We start from the raw sequence: 20,489 nt of genomic DNA, 5'->3' as shown, positions 1-20,489 counted from the left end.
TCTTGATGGCTCTATTGATAGGTACAAAGCCAAATTAGTTGCCAAAGGTTTTCATCAAAGACCTAGCGTGGATTATCATGACACCTTTAGTCCAGTTATCAAACCGACAACAATACGGTTTGTTCTAAGCCTAGTAGTCAGTAAAGGCTGGCAATTGCGGCATTTGGATGTTAATAATGTCTTTCTTCAAGGCCATCTTTCCGAAGATGTCTACATGACACAACCTCCGGTATTTGTTGATAAAGACAATCCAACACATATGCAAATTAAAGAAGGCTATATATGGACTCAAGCAAGCCCCACGAGCTTGGTATCTTGAACTTCACCAATTCTTCATTAAGTCTAGGTTCACAAACTTTCATGTAGACACTTCTCTATTCATTCTTCACTCAGGTGACATTACTATATATTTACTTGTTTATGTAGATGACATTATTATCACAAGTACCAACACCAATATTATTCAGCACTACATTGATCTCCTAGCACAAAGATTTTCAATCAAGGATCTTGGCACCTTGTCCTACTTTCTTGGCATTGAGGTTCTTACCTCTCCATCTGGTGTGTTGCTTACTCAAAGGCGCTACATCTCTGATCTTCTTGCCTAGACAAAAATGTCTAGTGCAAAATTTGTTGCTACACCACTTGTTACAGATGGAAATCTCACACTTCATTTAGGTACAACTCTTACTAACTGCACAGAATATAGAACCCTTGTTGGCAGTCTACAGTATCTTTGCCTCACTCGCCTAGACATATCATATGTTGTTAACAAGCTATCCCAATTCATGCATCACCCGATGTCTGAACATTGGAATGCTGCAAAACGACTGCTTCGATATCTATATGGCACATTGACTCATGGATTATTTCTTCATAAGGCAAATACACTTTCTCTTCATGCCTTCTCAGATGCAGATTAGGTTGGCAACAAAGACGACTATACCTCTACGAGTGCTTATATTGTCTATCTTGGTCGTCATCCAATTTCTTGGTCATCCAAGAAACAACGTATAGTTGCTTGGTCATCCACAGAGGCTGAGTATCGATCAGTTGCCGCTACTACTTCAGAAATCAATTGGATTTGTTCCCTTCTCACATAGCTTGACGTCACTCTACCTACACCACCTGTTATTTATTGTGACAATGTTGGTGCCATCTATCTTTATTCTAATCCAATCTTTCATTCACGCATGAAACATGTGGCAATTGACTATCACTTTATTCGGGATCAAGTTCAATCAGGTGCTCTTCGTGTTACTCATGTTTCCTTAGCAGATCAACTTGCTAACGCTCTTATTAAACCGCTTCCACGAAGCCGCTTCCAAGAATTACGAGTCAAGATTGGCGTCTCCTCTAGAACTCCATCTTAAGGGGGCGTATTAGAGAATTCATTAACAATAGATTTTCTTTTTATTTTCCAATTCTTGTAATTAGTTGTAACTTCATATTTTTGTTGTAATTCCCTAATTATAGAATTGTTTCCTATTTTTGTGTTTTAGGTTTTATGTATATATATTCATTCTTAATAAATGGAAAAGTCAAGTCATTGTTCTCAATAATTCTCTCTCTACTTCAACAAGAACATTTCCTCAAAAGACCAAACAATATCAAGCTGTAGCAAATCGCTTCAATAGAGCTCCAATCTTTGACTTCTTCCACAATTGAATCTACTGGACTGACTTGAGCTTTCCCAGAAGCACCCCAACCAAGATGGCCAGCCTAGACATGATACCCAATACTCCAAAAATACCCTGACTAAGATGGCCAACCCAAACATGATAACCAATACTCCAAAAATACTAAAAACATAGGAGAAAATGAAGAAAAACAGAGCATGTACAAACAAAGATGATATTGTTAAACCTAGCTCCTTCATAAAGATCAATGGGTTGGATATAGGTGGAATCAAGAGGGAGCAAGAGCATGATTTTGATACATCAAGTTTAGGGAAGGAGCAGCAGAGCATCAGATATTTATAAGAGAAATAAAAAACACCAAAATAAAACCAAAACATAGCATGTCTATAAAGAGTAGATCTAACAAGGCAAACCAGTGGCCTAGTAGCTGTTAAAGGCTGGCATTACCAGGATCACTCCAGTTTCCTGATTGACTTGCCTCCTCAACTGAAGAAGATGCTTCCTTCCTTTGATCTGCAAAAAATGTCCGGATAGGGGGTCCAGACACACCCTCCGATGCCTTTGTTAGTTTTGCTCTCTAGCATATTGATATTTTTATGGGGTCCCTTTCCTTAGAAATGCTTACCTTGTTTGACTGTGTGGGGGCCTTTTATAGTGCCAGGAGCTTTGTCCATTTGAATGGTGGGAAGACTTTTTGGCTGTCATGATGGTGCTTAGAGGGTGACAAAGCCATCATTATCCTGTAGGCGGCTATCAGAGATTGCTGGAGGGATGGTTTTCCATCATCTTTGTCTTTTCACTCTACAGGCGGCACATGGCAGGTCATGGCAGGCCGCCTGAAGTGACCCAGTAAGGTCTTGTTGAGCATGCTTTTGGCAAAATGAGTAATGATTGACCGCGAAGTGTGGTCAAGAATCTTGTTTGAGATGTTAGCCACTGGATCCGGACAGAGGGTGTACGTACCGCATGTCAGTCCATGTGGTCGTCCAGACAGAGGGTTAGACGTGCCACGTGTCCAATGGAGGAGTGCCTTGTGAGGTCGCCACGTGTACGCTTAGGGATGGTCCCTACAGTAGCCATACCTGGAAAGCTCCCTTTAAGCAGAGAGTTGTTCTTCTTTAAGTTGTCTTGCCTCTCTTTGCTCCTCAGTTGACTCTCTGTTTTTGCTCTCAAAAACCGTTCTCTGTTTTTTCTCCCCCGATCCTTCTCTCCCCTCTCCCTAGCTGGTTTTCCTTTTTTTCTCTAAGCTATCCCTCTTCTTAGTTTTTCTTTTTTTGCTATCTTATCCTTGCTCCTTTTTATCGTCCCGCTTCAACACAACTCCTCTTTTTTTTTTTTTTTTTTTTCTCTTTCTTTTCTTGCAAGCTTCTACCGGCTACACTATTCACCCTTCAGCAAAGATGCCACCAAGGGTGAAAATATCGGTAATCACGGATATATCGGTAACTTGATTTTATGGATATATCGGAGAAATATTGACGGATATTTTGGAAAAAAAATTTGATAAGCAAAAAATTGATAAAAACTCATGAAAATGTAAAAAAAAAACCTCATATTAATGTAATTAAAAGTATAATAGACAATTTAAAGTTGTTTTGGTGAAGAATTTGATATATATATATATATATATAATATGATTTGCGATATTAAACATAATTATATTATGTCGGTTGTACTTATACACTCATTATGAAGTTTCATGAAAAACTTATTTTTAGTAAATATCAATAATTTATACATATTATCACATAACTTAAGGTTCAATTTGGACCATCAGATGCACTGGGTCCAAATTGAAATATCAATAAAATATTTTATTTGAGATTTAATTTCTAAAATTTTATTAAAAATGTATGGTAACAACTTTTTTTATTAACATTAATTTATTTAAATAATTAAAATTATTAATAATTTATCTTATCAAATTAATTTTAATTTATAAAATATCATCTATAAAAACCAAATTTTAATCCAGATTTAATCAAAATAAAGATGGATAATTAATAATTATTTATATAGAGAGAGGAAAATTGTTCTCATGATATGTTTCCTTTTTTTTTTTTTTTTTTTTTAATCTCTACTAAATCTAAAAATAAAAAGGGCCTCCCACTTCTCTCACTCGGTCATCAAGAAGCCCTTTTCTGAAGTTGCCCTCCAGACGAGAGAATCCCTAAAAAGGCCCTATTTTCCTCTGCCACTCTCAATCCTCCCAGGTACTAATCTAATCTTGTTATTTATTTTTATTTTTCTGCAACCCCGCTTGATTCCCAAGAAAATCCATCCCCCATTCGATTTCCGGGAAAATTCATCCTCGTTTGATTTCCGAGAAAATCCATGCAAAACCCCCAAGGAAAACCAGAAAGATTGCTGTTTTTTTTTTGCTTCCTGTGTTTTCTGGATCTGTTCTAGGGGTCGCTTTGCTTTTGTGCCATTGGATTTAAATTTCACAAACCCTAAATCCACGATTTTTGAGCCAGGCTAAAAAACACAATCTTTGCCTGCAAATCATGATCAGATTTTGTATCCTCTGCGCGGGCTGGACTGGTAGGAAATATCGGGAAATTTTCCGAAAAATCGGAAAAAAATAGGCGATACAAACCGAAAATTCGCCGATAAATTGCAGTGTCCGGCGATTTTTTGAAGATTTCGCCGATTTTTCGCCTGCATCCATTTTTCGGCGATTTTTTCGCCGATTTTCACCGAAATTTGGCGAAATTTCTCCCATCGACATTTCGCCCCCCTCTTTCTATCGCCGGCCACCGAAACCCGAAATTTCGGCCAAAAAATTGGAAACTTTCATCCGTGGTGAGTTGGCCATATGTCCCATGCAGCCTGCCTAGGGAAGCCGGTCCCCCACTCGTCCAAGGTGCTGCCGCTCCTCCCCGGGAACCATTAAAATGTAAAAAACAATGCAAACTCCAATGGTCTAAAAAAAAGGGGTCTACACCCATCTTATCAATACCCACTTTCATCAGAGCCCTCTAGTTTAGAGAGAGAAAAATGGCTCAAGTTACCAGAATTATCAGTGGTGGTGTCCAGAACGGCCCTCTCTTGCCCAATCTCTCCAAGCCTCACAAACCCACTCCTCCATTCACTACTCCCTTCTTGAGATCAGGGCCTAATGTTTCTTCTTTTTCTTTGAAGCATGAGAGGGCAGTTAGCAATTCGGTTGTTTCTGTTAGGGCCCCGTTTAGGGTTTCGGCCTCTGTTGCCACTAAGGAGAAGCTGTCGACGGTGCCGGAGATTGTCCTACAACCCATTAAAGAGATCTCCGGCACCATCACGTTGCCGGGTTCCAAGTCCCTTTCCAATCGGATTCTGCTTCTTGCTGCTCTCTCTGAGGTATGAGGATTGTATTCTTTTCTTGTTGGGTGAAGTTTTGATTTTCAATATATGATTTAGCTGATTTGGTTTTGTATTGGAAATTGGGTAGCATTACGATTTGCTTTGTGAATTGTGGCTATGTGAATTATTTACGTGTAGAGACTTCCTTTCAAATTCGATTGTGAATGATTGCTACTCTTGATGCAGTTTGTTCATATTTCTTAGCATCATATATTGAATGAAAGGCTGATTTTTTTTAAATAAAATGAAATATAGAACTGGGAAAATCTATGCATCTCTTTTTGAAATTGGAATGACGAATAATGCTTTTTCTAAGAAAAGATTGGTACCAAAGAAAGGTACTTGTGTCTGTAGTGTTGGAAATCAGGCTTTGAAGTAGATGAATTTGGAAAAATATGGATTTGTATGGGTGAAGGTATAAAACTTAACACTTTAGATTGATGTATAAACCTTAGAAAATGGTTGGTAAGCAAGTCATGAACTCTTTTGATGCACTATCTAAAAGAAATCATGTAGTTTCAGGAGAATATACTTGGAGTCTATAGCTATAGAATGTAGACTATTGTATGGGTGATTAACTGGTGTATCTCTCAAGCTGGAAGACATATTTTAGAACATCCAAGTTTATGGTCTTTGCTTTTGGTGGGGTGAATTTTCCATGTAGAATTCAGGTTCTAAAAACTTTTGATGTCAATTATCTTGTCAGGGAACTACTGTTGTGGACAATTTGTTGAATAGTGAAGATGTTCATTACATGCTCGGAGCACTGAGAACCCTTGGGCTACAAGTGGAAGAGCAAAGTGAAAATAAAAGAGTTATTGTGCAAGGTTGTGGGGGCCAATTTCCAGTGGGTAATGGATCAGTAGACCAAGTCCAACTTTTCCTAGGAAATTGTGCAACAGCAACGCGTGCATTGACAGCTGCAGTTACAGCTGCTGGTGGAAATGCAAGGTTTGTGAAATGTTTTATCATCCAACTTGTGCAAGCAAACTTAGGGATCACTCTTTTACAAAGAATTTTGGGTTGTTTTTTTCCAAGACAACCTTTTCTTGTTTTTCTATATATTTCTTCTGTTAAGCTTGGACTTTAGCTTGATTCAATTCTGATACTAAAATGAAATTGACCTACAATGACAAAAAAGGTTGACATTCTTGTCTTCATAAATCACTTCAACTAAGTAGGAAGCTACAAAGAATCCAAATTGTGCCATAGAAGTGGCACACATGTTCAGCATTGCTTTTTGATAATTTCAATTAGCTAGTTAGATCCTAAAGTTTCCAGATTAGGATATTATAATCAAGTTACTCAACAATGTCATCTGATTCATTTTTTAATTTTTCTTTATTTTACTTTTAAAACGTATGTGACAATAATGGATGCCAAAATTATGTGACACCTGCTTATCAAAGGGAAAAGAAAAAAAAAGGGAGGTACAATAAAAAGATTGGATTTTGATTGGATTCTGTAACTGTTGTGTTCATGCCACTCCCTGCTATTCTCTCCTCCTAGAGCTCCTCAACATCATCCACTCATTTATTTGTGTTACTCTTCAAGCTGACACCTCTATGCTATTTAATAACTTTTCAGCTATGTACTTGATGGGGTGCTGCGCATGAGAGAAAGACCAATTGGGGATCTAGTCACAGGTCTTAAGCAGCTCGGTGCAGACGTTAACTGCTTTCTTGGAACAAATTGCCCTCCTGTTTATGTTAATGGGAATGGAGGCCTTCCAGGAGGAAAGGTAATATTCATTTCACCTTTACACTGGCACTCTAGCATGCAATGGCATATGTTTTATTTCATTTTTTTTGGAATAATAAATTTTAGGTCTTACTCCAAAGTTGCACTTATATTTGCATATCCTGTTCTTGACTTTATGATTTTTCTAGCCATTATTTATGCACAATATCCTGGCAAGTTGAAGCATTTTGTCAACAAACGTGACCCACTTTTCTTTCTCTCATTTCAATTGTTTTTCATTTTTAAAAATGAAACTGTTAAAACCATGGAGGAACCAGCATTGAGTAAAATCTTTGAAATATTATTGTTGTTTTCAACCTCCATAAAATATTGTTCCAGCCATGGTGTCACCATAAGGAAATGTGTCATATGATATGTTTTAGTTTATAACTTTCACTTTCATGAAGCCTGTTTGGTTGAAAATGAAAAAAATTGTAAACAGATTATAAGCCTCTCTGGTTTCGAAAATGAAAGAGAAAAAGAAGAAGAAAGAAAAAGAAAAAAGAAAAATCATAGAAGACATGCTTATTGACACTTTTCCAAAACGTGTTGTAAAATTGAGATGTGATCATTTTTAGAAAATATAAGAACAAAAATTGTTTCACATTTTAAAAATGTAAGCACTTCATTTCAAAAAAGAATATTTCCATTGTTATTTATCATTCTAGAAAAGGAACAAGTTGCTGAAAAAACTGTTTGATACTAGAAAATATAATCGTCATCATTTTTCTTTTTCCTCTTTATCTTTATTTTTAATAGGTAATGCTTTGTGCAAAATGTATAAGACAACTAAACTTGGAAGACTTTACCTGTATGTTGTTGCTTTAGGCACCAAAAAGAGAAACAAAAAAAACAAAAAAGGGTTGATTGGCCTTTTGCTAATCAACCCCTGATTTGTCCACTCTCAACCCACTTTTTCTATATTTCTACTTGCAGGTGAAGCTCTCTGGATCAATTAGTAGTCAATACTTGACTGCTTTGCTTATGGCAGCTCCCTTGGCTCTAGGAGATGTGGAGATTGAGATTATTGATAGACTTATTTCCATTCCTTATGTTGAAATGACCTTGAAAGTGATGGAACGTTTTGGGGTTAGTGTAGAGCACGGTAATACATGGGACCGCCGATTCTTGATCCGAGGAGGTAAAAAATACAAGTCGGTTTTTTTTCTACATAGTTGCATGAGTTTGTGAAATCTAGTCCATTGAGAGTGATAGGTTGAAAATCCTTCTGGTCTCCTGGAAATCCTTTTGTTGAGGGTGATGCTTCAAGTGCTAGTTACTTCCTAGCCGGTGCTGCTGTAACTGGTGGGACTGTCACAGTTGAAGGCTGTGGGACAAGCAGCCTACAGGTAAACTAATACTAATTTTCCAACTTTCAAGTTATTCCCAAATTGCAATGTATGCTTTTATTTCTTCACCTGCTCTAATTTTACTATTGTGTTTTCTCCAATGTTTCCTAGTGCTTCTTGATTGATTCCCAGATTCCTGAACTCCTATTGACAGATGATTTCCAAATTTGGCTTTGTTTTTATGATTTAGATGAGTTTGGCTGTATCTGTATTATGTTCTCCTTAACCAAGTGAAGTCACATTTTCCCCTCAATTTTCCTTTTACTTAGGGGGATGTAAAATTTGCTGAGGTTCTTGAGCAAACGGGTGCAAAAGTTTCCTGGACGGAGAACAGTGTCACAGTCACAGGCCCACCCCGAGATTCTTCTGGAAGGAAACACTTACGTGCCATTGACGTCAACATGAACGAAATGCCAGATGTTGCCATCACTCTTGCTGTAGTTGCCCTTTATGCCGATGGGCCGACTGCCATAAGAGATGGTATGTTTTGCCTTTTGGTTGTGAAAGATGGGAATGTCGTTATTCAATTTGTTTTTGCCTATCACAAAAAAAAACTAACTATTTACTGGGCAAGTCAAAATTCCCATTCTTTGGGCCCCTGGACTTCTCAAATGTGTGTAGTTCATAGAAATGAACTGGTGTATACCATATGCTGGGTCCCTAGTTATGGGATTCCCATTTCTTGGAATCCTGTACTAAGATATGCGATTCCCATTACTTGGCCTCTATTACTTCGGAATTTGTGCATGGCACATAGATGATAGTGAATTGATTTCATTATGTCCTTGGAAATGGGAACGAGTTAGCCTCTACTATTGGTATTAAATGCAGTTTGATTTAGCATTTTGGCTGCAGAAATGGCAGTGAAGATAGCTGGTCTATACATTGAGAATCACGGAATCCCCATTTCTATCTGGAGTGGGGGGAGGTGGGGTGGGCATTTGGTGCTTAAAGTTTATGTAAAGGCATAAGAACAATGTAGCGACTACTGATTATCACAGGGGAATCAGAAACTTTACTGCAAACCCTTACCAATGTTTTAAAAAAGAAAGAAAAGAACATTTTCTTGCACTAAACTAAATGTTGGAAGGAAAACTTTCTTTCCCATTAGGATCAGCTGACTTGAAGTATTTCTTTTTTCATCAGAAAACAAAGATCTTATTAGGTAGATTATTGAATCCATTTTCTTAGAATTGCATGTGAACAAATCTGGTTAAAAACTCCTCCACTGATCTCTGTTCTCTTATTTAACAGTGGCTAGTTGGAGGGTGAAGGAGACCGAAAGGATGATTGCCATTTGCACAGAACTCAGGAAGGTCAGTTCCCAGCGGCATTTATATGCAATTTAAATTCCATAACCTTGTCTACTCTGTTGGCATTTTCCATACTGAGCCATTCAGTTTTAAATTTCAGCTGGGAGCAACAGTTGTAGAAGGGCCTGATTACTGTGTGATCACTCCACCAGAAAAACTAAACGTGACATCAATAGACACATACGACGATCACAGGATGGCCATGGCATTTTCTCTTGCTGCCTGTGCAGATGTTCCAGTAACCATCAAGGATCCTGGTTGCACCAAGGAAAAGCTTCCCTGACTACTTCGAAGTCCTCCACCGTTTTACCAAACATTGAAGTACCATCAACCTTTAAGCTATTAAAAAGAAAGACTATCACCACTGTGACAGCCACAGCAGTGGGAAATGGAAGCCACCCTTTTTTATTGCCTTGTATTCTTGTAATATTTTAAGATTTATGCCGGCCAGGGCTCATAGATGTTCCTGAGCTTGTAATTTTATTTTGAGTTAATGAGTAGCTTGGTTGTTTTAATCTCTTTGATGCCAGTGGAATTGAAGTCATATTGAATTGGATGGATCTTGAGAATAAGTTTTTCCATAGTTTTTTTTGTCTTTTATGGTGGGGATCTCAAGAATAACACAAACTTAATTTGTTCAACAATTGAGATTGTCACAGACTACTTTAAAATAGAAAATTTCCCAAATAAGTTCTCTCACTGCATCATCTTTGAAAAGCACCAAATATATCTTTTAATTACAAAAACTGAATAAGCTGGAAAGATTGTCACAGACTACCCATATGATCAAACTGTAATAAGCTGTTTGGTTGCTGACCAACTGGAGGAGAATAAAAACATAAAGGCTATGCTTGATTCTAGAAAAGTACCAGAAAAGATGTAAAGAAAAATGATTTTTTTTCATGTTTGGATGCCATGAAAAATAACAAAAAAAAAAAAAAAATCTGATATAATTAAAATTAGTATAAAATTTATCTATTTTGAAATTATTTAACTTTACGTAAAAGATGAAAAATAAATAAAATGAGTTTGAAAATAGATATCAAAATAATTTATCAACTTCAAATCTATAGTTTTAGTTTAGGTGACATTTTTGTATTTTGGATAGCACAATAACATAGAACATTGATTTCAGCTCTTATTTCCTTTTCTTTTTCCTCAGTTTCCCTGCATGCAAACAAAGTTGGAATACAGGATGGACATAACAGACCTAAGATACACATATTATTTCCCTGCATGCAAATATGAAATTATTTTTCACATTTTCATTTATTACTTGAAGCACTTCACACAAAATAATTAAAACGTCTATAATTTGTTTTAAAAATAATTTATTTTCAAAAAACTATTTTCTATTTTAAAAATGTTCATCAAATAATGAATAATTATATATAAATTTTATAACGTTGATTTCGTTTGATTTTTATCGGTTATGAGACTAGAAAAATCATATGACCTTTATGGTTATTAAAAACTTGAATTGATATGAACAGTTTTGATTGATTTGTATCGGATTTTCAATTTTTTCTTTTCATTTTACTTTCACCCCTATTAAAAACTCTTATTCAGCATGAAATGGGCCTTTTTGACTGGTTGGAGGGGAACGCAAACAGTCTTGATACGGTCAGAGGGTTTTGGGTTTGGACCTTAAAATAACCTCACAGCTTGACCTGGGCTTTGTTAAAGATCCCAAATTCTGGGCCAGGCCTGAGACGAGGATTCAGCCATCCTCAAAATCATTCCCTCCCTTCACAATGGATGAACCAAAGTGGGCTTGGATTGAATTTGTTCTTCAACTTTTATATCAAAATCCTTCTCTTTGGACATTTGTGAATGTCGCTGAACTAATATGTCAAGAACTATTTGAGTTGCCTATCCAAATATATTCTAAATCTTTCAATCCATTTCTTGGGTATATACCACATTGGCATTACTCTTCTTTCTGTAATGCTAAGTGATTGACGGGGACTTGTCTAAAACTCCTCCTTTGCCTCATTGTTCTCTATTTTTGTGCAATCTCTCATATTGGATGGAAGAAAAAATTTCGACACTATATATGTATGAACTTTTCCTAATCATATAGACATATTTTAAAGTTGTGAGAACCATTTAAATTCAAAGTAAATAATTTATACATGATTAGGAATAAATCATTATAAAATGGTATTAAAGTTAATCATCAATCCCATTGTGGGAGTTTGTTTAACATTATAGAGATGTTTGTTCGTTTGATCTTGTAATCCAACAAAACATAATGATGAGGTTGTATTTTATATAAGGAATGATTGTGTTATTCCTTCCAAATAAGAGAAAAAGTTATTGATACTATATATATATAAACTTTTTTTTGAATGTAAACACTTTTTAAAACTATTAGGGCTTTTTAGATTTGAAACAGATAGTATTTAGATGATTGAGAATGAATTTTATATTGTAAATGACTTATTAAGAGTGAAAAAGACTTGAAAAGAAGATTTCCTATCTACATGGAAGTTAGGAAAGTCAATTTCCAATTGTTTTGTATAGATCGAATTTCCAATTGTTTTATATAGATTGAATTGGGATTCCTCAAATTAGGTGGTGTTTTTTTTTTTTTAACTTAATTGTAAGTAGAACTTAAAGTTAAATAGTATTTAATAACGTTAAATATTAAATTATTTACTTTTTTATATTTTATTTTTATTAAATATTAAGAAGAAAAAAAGAAGTCATTTTTAGTTCCATCACTCCACCAGAAAAGCTAAATGTGACAGCAATAGACATATAAAATGATCACAGAGCATTCTCCCTTGCTGCCTCCACCAAAGATCCAGGCTGCTTGTACTCAGAAAAGCTTCCACACTACTTCAATCCTTTAACCTTGGAAGACAATGGAATATCACAACCTTGAAAAAGCCCAAGTTGCATATGCTGCTTGGAGATAGGTAACATGGGATGTTATGAAAGGTCAGGTCTTATTACCTATATAGAATCCAATTATTTTTCCAGGGATGCTGCTAAATTTTTTACATAATAAGTAATATATGGATTTAAATCATAATAGTGTTTGAGAGTCTGTTTGTTAGTAATTTTAAAAAGCCTTTTTTTTGTCTTTCTAAAAAGTGTTTTTAAAAAAAAAATTAACTATTTGACAAATCTTGAGAATACTTAAAAAGTTTTTTAAAAAAGTCACTAATAATATTAAAAAAAAACCACCTATAGTGCTTTCTATTCTCCTAAAAATATTTTTAAAGAAAATATTTTTATTAGAGATATTTAAGTAAAAACATGTCAAATCAACTCAAGATCGTGTAGGGAAAAAGATTATTAAGTTTAAAAACAATATTGTTGTCCCTAAAAATTATGGCTGAATAGGGTGGTGTTTGGACAAAATTCTTGAATTTTTTTGTTTATCAACCTTGGACTATAGAAAGATAATAACTCTTATACAAAAAAATAAATACTTATCTTGTATTGTCAAAAAATTTTAAAATTATAGAAATTCTTTAAAACTTGATTTTTTTAACTATTTTTAGCATCTTTAAGGCTCATATAAAATCCCTTTGCATTTTTTTGGACCATTTGAAAGATAAGAAATAGAATTGTCTTTGAAGATGATGTATTATCCTTTCAAAAGTTGAAAACTTATTTTCTTATTCTGGTCTAGGGATGACAACAGGGCGGGGTTGGGACAGGTCGCCTCCATCCCAACCCCGTCCCGTTTATTTGAAACAATTCTTATCTTCGTCTCATTTAAAAAATTAAACGGGGCGGGCAGGTATGATAAATTCTCATACCCGCCCCGTTTAACTTTTTTTTGAATTTTAATTTTTTTTTTAAAAAATTACTTTTAAAACTTTTAATTATATTAAAATAAATATATTTTATAAATAATTAAATTATTAAATTTTTTATAACTTATATTATTAAAAATATTTTATTATTATCTATATATTAAAAATAATAAAATAAAAAATAAATTAAATTAATTTTAAATTTTAAATTAAATTTAATTAAAATTTTAATTTTATATATAATCGGGACAGGGCGAGGCAATACCTGAACCAGCTTCCGGTTTTAAAAAAAAATCCCCAAACCTATTCCCAATTCGTTTATTAAAATTAAACATAGGACGAGGCGGAGCGGGTACCCGAAAAATCTCACCCCATTATCATCCCTATTATGGTTGAAAATTAAACTGTTTATAAAAGATGGTTCTTTACAGTTTTTTTATTGGGTGGGTTCTTATAAGGGGGCTGTATTATTATTATTTTTATATATCATTATGGAAAGCTTTTTATTTGTCTTAGTAGGGGGTGAGTATTTCTCTTTATATATATATATATATATATATATATATATATATATATGTACGTGCATTTTGAGTCGTTATTTTAGCGCTTTCAGAATCCAATACTTCTCATACTTATCAAAAACAAAAAAACAAACATGATTTTGATGAATGATGATGATTGTCATGGGCTAGAATTTGTTGGTCAATTGGAACAGGGACTCCCCTAGGCCCAATAATAAGAATGGATTGTGAACCACGACTGGTCTACCTAATTCAGGAGGCGGTCTCTCACCAAACCACATGGCTTATTATACCTACTCCCTGGGTCCCACCCCCGCCTACTCCCCCATTCGAGTCGCACACCAAACAGAGCCTCCACATTGTACCATGTCAATTTTGAAAAATTAAATTTATTTTAAATTAAAAAGAATAAAAAATAATTGCTTTCCCTTTTCTTTTATTTTTTTCCTCAGGAATGGAAAGGATGAAAGCATTTCTAAATGTGTAAAAATCTTATACTAAAATAATTAAAATTTGAGGATAAATGCAATTTTCAAATGAAGTAGAGTGAGTAAAACAATCAAGGGGTTGGTGGGAGAGAAGACGGTCTGCGTCAATAATTTTGATGGCTGCTGCCGAAGTTGGTTGGTGAGCTCTGAATCCTACCACCTCCACTTCCTCCTCCTTCTGCCTCAGGCTCAATACCAATACCCAAAACCCATCTTCATCAATACCCACTTTCATCAGAGCCCTCTAGTTTAGAGAGAAGTTGGTTTTCTAGAGTGAGAAAAATGGCTCAAGTTACCAGAATTGTCAGTGGTGGTGTCCAGAACAGCCCTCTCTTGCCCAATCTCTCCAAGCCTCACAAACCCACTCCTCCATTCACTACTCCCTTCTTGAGATCAGGGCCTAATGTTTCTTCTTTTTCTTTGAAGCATGAGAGGGCAGTTAGCAATTCGATTGTTTCTGTTAGGGCCCCGTTTAGGGTTTCGGCCTCTGTCGCCACTAAGGAGAAGCCGTCGACGGCGCCGGAGATTGTCCTGCAACCCATTAAAGAGATCTCCGGCACCATCACGTTGCCGGGTTCCAAGTCCCTTTCCAATCGGATTCTGCTTCTAGCTGCTCTCTCTGAGGTATGAGGATTGTATTCTTTTCTTGTTGGGTGAAGTTTTGATTTTCAATATATGATTTAGCTGATTTGGTTTTGTATTGGAAATTGGGTATCATTACGATTTGCTTTGTGAATTGTGGTTATGTGAATTATATACGTGTAGAGACGTCCTTTCAAATTCGATCGTGAATGATTGCTACTCTTGATGCAGCTTGTTCATATTTCTTAGCATCATATATTGAATGAAAGGCTGAATTTTTTTAAATAAAATGAAATATAGAACTGGGAAAATGTATGCATCTCTTTTTGAAATTAGAATGACGAATGATGGTTTTTCTAAGAAAAGATTGGTACCAAAGAAAGGTACTTATGTCTGTAGTGTTGGAAATCAGGCTTTGAAGTAAATGAATTTGGAAAAATATGGATTTGTATGGGTGAAGGTATAAAACTTAACACTTTAAATTGATGTATAAACCTTAGAAAATGGTTGGTAAGCAAGTCATGAACTCTTTTGATGTTGCACTATCTAAAATAAATCATGTAGTTTCAGGAGAATTTACCTGGAGTCTATAGCTATAGAATGTAGACTATTGTATGTGTGATTAACTGGTGTATCTCTCAAGCTGGAAGACATATTTTAGAACATCCGAGGTTATGGTCTTTGCTTTAGGTGGGGTGAATTTTCCATGTAGAATTCAGGTTCTAAAAACTTTTGATGTCAATTATCTTGTCAGGGAACTACTGTTGTGGACAATTTGTTAAATAGTGAAGATGTCCATTACATGCTCGGAGCACTGAGGACCCTTGGGCTACATGTGGAAGAGCAAAGTGAAAATAAAAGAGTTATTGTGCAAGGTTGTGGGGGCCAATTTCCAGCGGGAAATGGATCAGTAGGTGAAGTCCAACTTTTCCTAGGAAATGCTGGAACAGCAATGCGTCCATTGACAGCTGCAGTTACAGCTGCTGGTGGAAATGCAAGGTTTGTAAAATGTTTTATCATCCAACTTGTGCAAGCAAACATAGGGATCACTCTTTTACAAAAAAATTTGGGTTGTTTTTTTCCAAGACAACCTTTTCTTCTCCTTTCTATATATTTCTTCTGTTAAGCTTGGACTTTAGCTTGATTCAATTCTGATACTAAAATGAAATTGACCTACAATGACAACAAAGGTTGACATTCTTGTCTTCATAAATCACTTCAACTAAGTAGGAAGCTCCAAAGAATCCAAACTGTGCCATAGAAGTGGCACACATGTTCAGGATTGCTTTTTGATACTTTCAATTAGCTAGTTAGATCCTAAAGTTGCCAGATTGGGATATTATAATCAAGTTACTCAACAATGTCATCTGATTCATTTTTTATTTTTTCTTTATTTTACTTTTAAAACGTATGTGACAATAATGGATGCCAAAATTGTGTGACACCTGCTTATCAAAGGGAAAAAAAAAAAAGAGGTACAATAAAAAGATTGGATTCTGTAAGAGGATGCATCAACTGTTGTGTTCATGCCACTCCCTGCTATTCTCTCCTCCCAGAGCTCCTCAACATCATCCACTCATTTATTTGTGTTACTCTTCAAGCTGACACCTCTATACTAATTAATAACTTTTCAGCTATGTACTTGATGGGGTGCCGCGCATGAGAGAAAGACCAATTGGGGATCTAGTCACAGGTCTTAAGCAGCTCGGTGCAGACGTTAACTGCTTTCTCGGAACAAACTGCCCTCCTGTTCGTGTTAATGGGAATGGAGGCCTTCCAGGAGGAAAGGTAATATTCATTTCACCTTTACACTGGCACTCTAGCATGCAATGGCATATGTTTTATTTCATTTTTTTTTTGGAATAATAAATTTTAGGTCTTACTCCAAAGTTGCACTTATATTTGCATGTCCTGTTCTTGACTTTATGATTTTTCTAGCCATTATTTATGCACAATATCCTGGCAAGTTGAAGCATTTTGTCAACATATGTGACCCACTTTTCTTTCTCTCATTTCAATTGTTTTTCATTTTTAAAAATGAAACTGTCAAAACCATGGAGGAACCAGCATTGAGTACAATCTTTGAAATATTATTGTTGTTTTCAACCTCCATAAAATATTGTTCCAGCCATGGTGTCACCATAAGGAAATGTGTCATATGATATGTTTTAGTTTATAACTTTCACTTTCATGAAGCCTGTTTGGTTGAAAATGAAAAAAATTGTAAACAGATTATAAGCCTCTTTGGTTTTGAAAATGAAAGGGAAAAAGAAGAAGAAAGAAAAAGAAACAAGAAAAATCGTAGAAGACATGCTTATTGACACTTTTCCAAAAAGTGTTGTAAAATTGAGATGTGATCATTTTTAGAAAATATAAGAAAAAAAAAATTGTTTCACATTTTAAAAATGTAAGCACTTCATTTCAAAAAAGAATATTTCCATTGTTATTTATCATTCTAGAAAAGGAACAAGTTGCTGAAAAAACTGTTTGATACTAGAAAATATAATTGTCATCATTTTTCTTTTTCCTCTTTTTCTTTATTTTTAATAGGTAATGCCTTGTGCAAAATGTATAATACAACTAAACTTGGAAGACTTTACCTGTAGGTTGTTGCTTTAGGCACCAAAAAGAGATTGATTGGCCTTTTGCTAATCAACCCCTGATTTGTCCACTCTCAACCCACTTTTTCTATATTTCTACTTGCAGGTGAAGCTCTCTGGATCAATTAGTAGTCAATACTTGACTGCTTTGCTTATGGCAGCTCCCTTGGCTCTAGGAGATGTGGAGATTGAGATTATTGATAAACTTATTTCCATTCCTTATGTTGAAATGACCTTGAAATTGATGGAACGTTTTGGGGTTAGTGTAGAGCACAGTAATACATGGGACCGATTCTTGATCCGAGGAGGTCAAAAATACAAGTAGGTTTTTCTTCTACATAGTTGCATGAGTTTGTGAAATCTAGTCCATTGAGAGTGATAGGTTCAAAATCCTTCAGGTCTCCTGGAAATGCTTTTGTTGAGGGTGATGCTTCTAGTGCTAGTTACTTCCTAGCCGGTGCAGCTGTAACTGGTGGGACTGTCACAGTTGAAGGCTGTGGGACAAGCAGCCTACAGGTAAACTAATACTAATTTTCCAACTTTCAAGTTATTCCAGAATTGCAATGTATACTTTTATTTCTTCACCTGCTCTAATTTTACTATTGTGTTTTCTCCAATGTTTCCTAGTGCTTCTTGATTGATTCCTAGATTCCTGAACTCCTATTGACATATGATTTCCAAATTTGGCTTTGTTTTTATGATTTAGATGAGTTTGGCTGTATCTGTATTATGTTCTCCTTAACCAAGTGAAGTCACATTTTCCCCTCAATTTTCCTTTTACTTAGGGGGATGTAAAATTTGCTGAGGTTCTTGAGCAAATGGGTGCAAAAGTTTCCTGGATGGAGAACAGTGTCACAGTCACAGGCCCACCCCGAGATTCTTCTGGAAGGAAACACTTACGTGCCATTGACGTCAACATGAACAAGATGCCAGATGTTGCCATGACTCTTGCTGTAGTTGCCCTTTATGCTGATGGGCCGACTGCCATAAGAGATGGTATGTTTTGCCTTTTGGTTGTGAAAGATGGGAATGTCGTTATTCAATTTGTTTTTGCTTATCACAAAAAAACTAACTATTTACTGGGCAAGTCAAAATTCCCATTCTTTGGGCCCCTGGACTTCTCAAATGTGTGTAGTTCATAGAAATGAACTGGTGTATACCATATGCTGGATCCTAAGTTATGGGATTCCCATTTCTTGGAATCCTGTACTAAGATATGCAATTCCCATTACTTGGGCTCTATTACTTCAGAATTTGTGCATGGCACATAGATGATAGTGAATTGATTTCATTATGTCCTTGGAAATGGGAATGAGTTAGCCTCTACTATTGGTATTAAATGCAGTTTGATTTAGCATTTTGGCTGCAGAAATGGCAGTGAAAATAGCTGGTCTATACATTGAGAATCACGGAATCCCCATTTCTATCTGGGGTGGGGGGAGGTGGGGTGGGCATTTGGTGCTCACAGTTTATGTAATGGCATAAGAACAATGTAGGGACTAATGATTATCACAGGGGAATCAGAAACTTTACTGTAAACCCTTACCAATGTTTTAAAAAAGAAAGAAAAGAATATTTTATTGCACTAAACTAAAAGTTGGAAGGAAAACTTCCTTTCCCATTAGGATCGGCTGACTTGAAGTATTTCTTTTTTCATCAGAAAACAAAGATCTTATTAGGTAGATTATTGAATCCATTTTCTTAGAATTGCATGTGAACAAATCTGGTTAAAACTGCTCCACTGATCTCTTGGTTCTCTTATTTAACAGTGGCTAGTTGGAGAGTGAAGGAGACCGAAAGGATGATTGCCATTTGCACAGAACTCAGGAAGGTCAGTTTCCAGCGGCATTTATATGCAATTGAAATTCTATAACCTTGTCTACTCTGTAGGCATTTTCCATACTGAGCCATTCGGTTTTAAATTTCAGCTGGGAGCAACAGTTGAAGAAGGGCCTGATTACTGTGTGATCACTCCACCAGAAAAACTAAACGTGACATCAATAGACACATACGACGATCACAGGATGGCCATGGCATTTTCTCTTGCTGCCTGTGCAGATGTTCCAGTAACCATCAAGGATCCTGGTTGCACCCGGAAAACCTTCCCTGACTACTTCGAAGTCCTCCAGCGTTTTACCAAACATTGAAGTACCATCAACCTTTAAGCTAAAAAGAAAGACTCACCACTGTGACAACCACAGCAGTGGGAAATGGAAGCCACCCTTTTTTATTGCCTTGTATTCTTGTAATATTTTAAGATTTATGCTGGCCAGGGCTCATTGATGTTCCTGAGCTAGTAATTTTATTCTGAGTTAATGAGTAGTTTGGTTGTTTTAATCTCTTTGATGCCAGTGGAATTGAAGTCATATTGAATTGGATGGATCTTGAGAATAAGTTTTTCCATAGTTTTTTTTTTCTTTTCTACTGGGGATCTCAAGAATAACCCAAACTTAATTTGTTCAACAATTGAGATTGGTTCTTCAAAAGTACAAGATTATTAAAAGCCCATCCATGTTTTTCAGTGTGTTTTCGATATTTGTGAGGGCATGAACTTGATCTCATATCTGCTGAATGTATGGGTGAATTTACTGGCACTAGGGAACCATTTCACTATTATCACTAAGCAGCATTTCCAGGAAAGCCTCCTAATCTTAAGGGTGTCATGCCCAATGCATATTATTATATAAGATAATTTGTTCAGGTCCAGCCTATATTAACTAGCAAGGCATGGAACATGATGCCTGTGTATAAAGAAAGAACAGCAAGGACATGTCTCCCCTCACCTTTTCTATCAGTTTGTCACATGGTGCAGGTGGCACCTAGTCACAAATTTATTTCTTTTCCCTTCTTCTCAAAGTAGTTTATTCATTTATTTTCCAAGATGGAAAATAAGAGTTCAGGCCATACCATCCTCTCAAAGAACCAGTCTCAGAAGAAACAAAGCTATCCCTCTCAGTCAAAATTTGAGTGCCAAACGGTCAAAAATCATCTCATCCTCGTTTGGGTATCCTTTGACCCATTAAGGATGAAGGGTATGAAGGTTATTATGATGATGAGTCTAATATAGAGAAAGTGGGACACACACTATTGGGTATATTTTCCTTGAAAATTACTACTCTTCATTTTAAGAAACTAGGT

General features: G+C 35.8%; 1 protein-coding gene and 1 pseudogene across 1 annotated transcript; both read left to right on the top strand.

The window, feature by feature from the left end:
- Window positions 1-4,117: 4,117 nt before the first annotated feature.
- Window positions 4,118-9,902, top strand: LOC100257425 (3-phosphoshikimate 1-carboxyvinyltransferase 2-like; annotated as a pseudogene).
- A 4,549-nt stretch (window positions 9,903-14,451) lies between these two features.
- Window positions 14,452-19,498, top strand: LOC100232912 (5-enolpyruvylshikimate-3-phosphate synthase). The gene is made up of 8 exons (NM_001281247.1): window positions 14,452-14,793; window positions 15,506-15,750; window positions 16,386-16,539; window positions 17,458-17,672; window positions 17,750-17,867; window positions 18,137-18,347; window positions 19,121-19,182; window positions 19,280-19,498. The coding sequence occupies exons 1-8, from the start codon at window positions 14,452-14,454 to the stop codon at window positions 19,496-19,498; spliced, it is 1,566 nt and encodes a 521-aa protein (NP_001268176.1).
- Window positions 19,499-20,489: the final 991 nt, after the last annotated feature.

This window comes from Vitis vinifera, chromosome 15 (assembly GCF_030704535.1).
Source record: "Vitis vinifera cultivar Pinot Noir 40024 chromosome 15, ASM3070453v1".
In the NCBI taxonomy this organism is placed as follows: domain Eukaryota; kingdom Viridiplantae; phylum Streptophyta; class Magnoliopsida; order Vitales; family Vitaceae; genus Vitis; species Vitis vinifera.
Note: the sequence above shows the minus strand (reverse complement) of the source record. Positions and strands in the feature narration are given on the sequence as shown.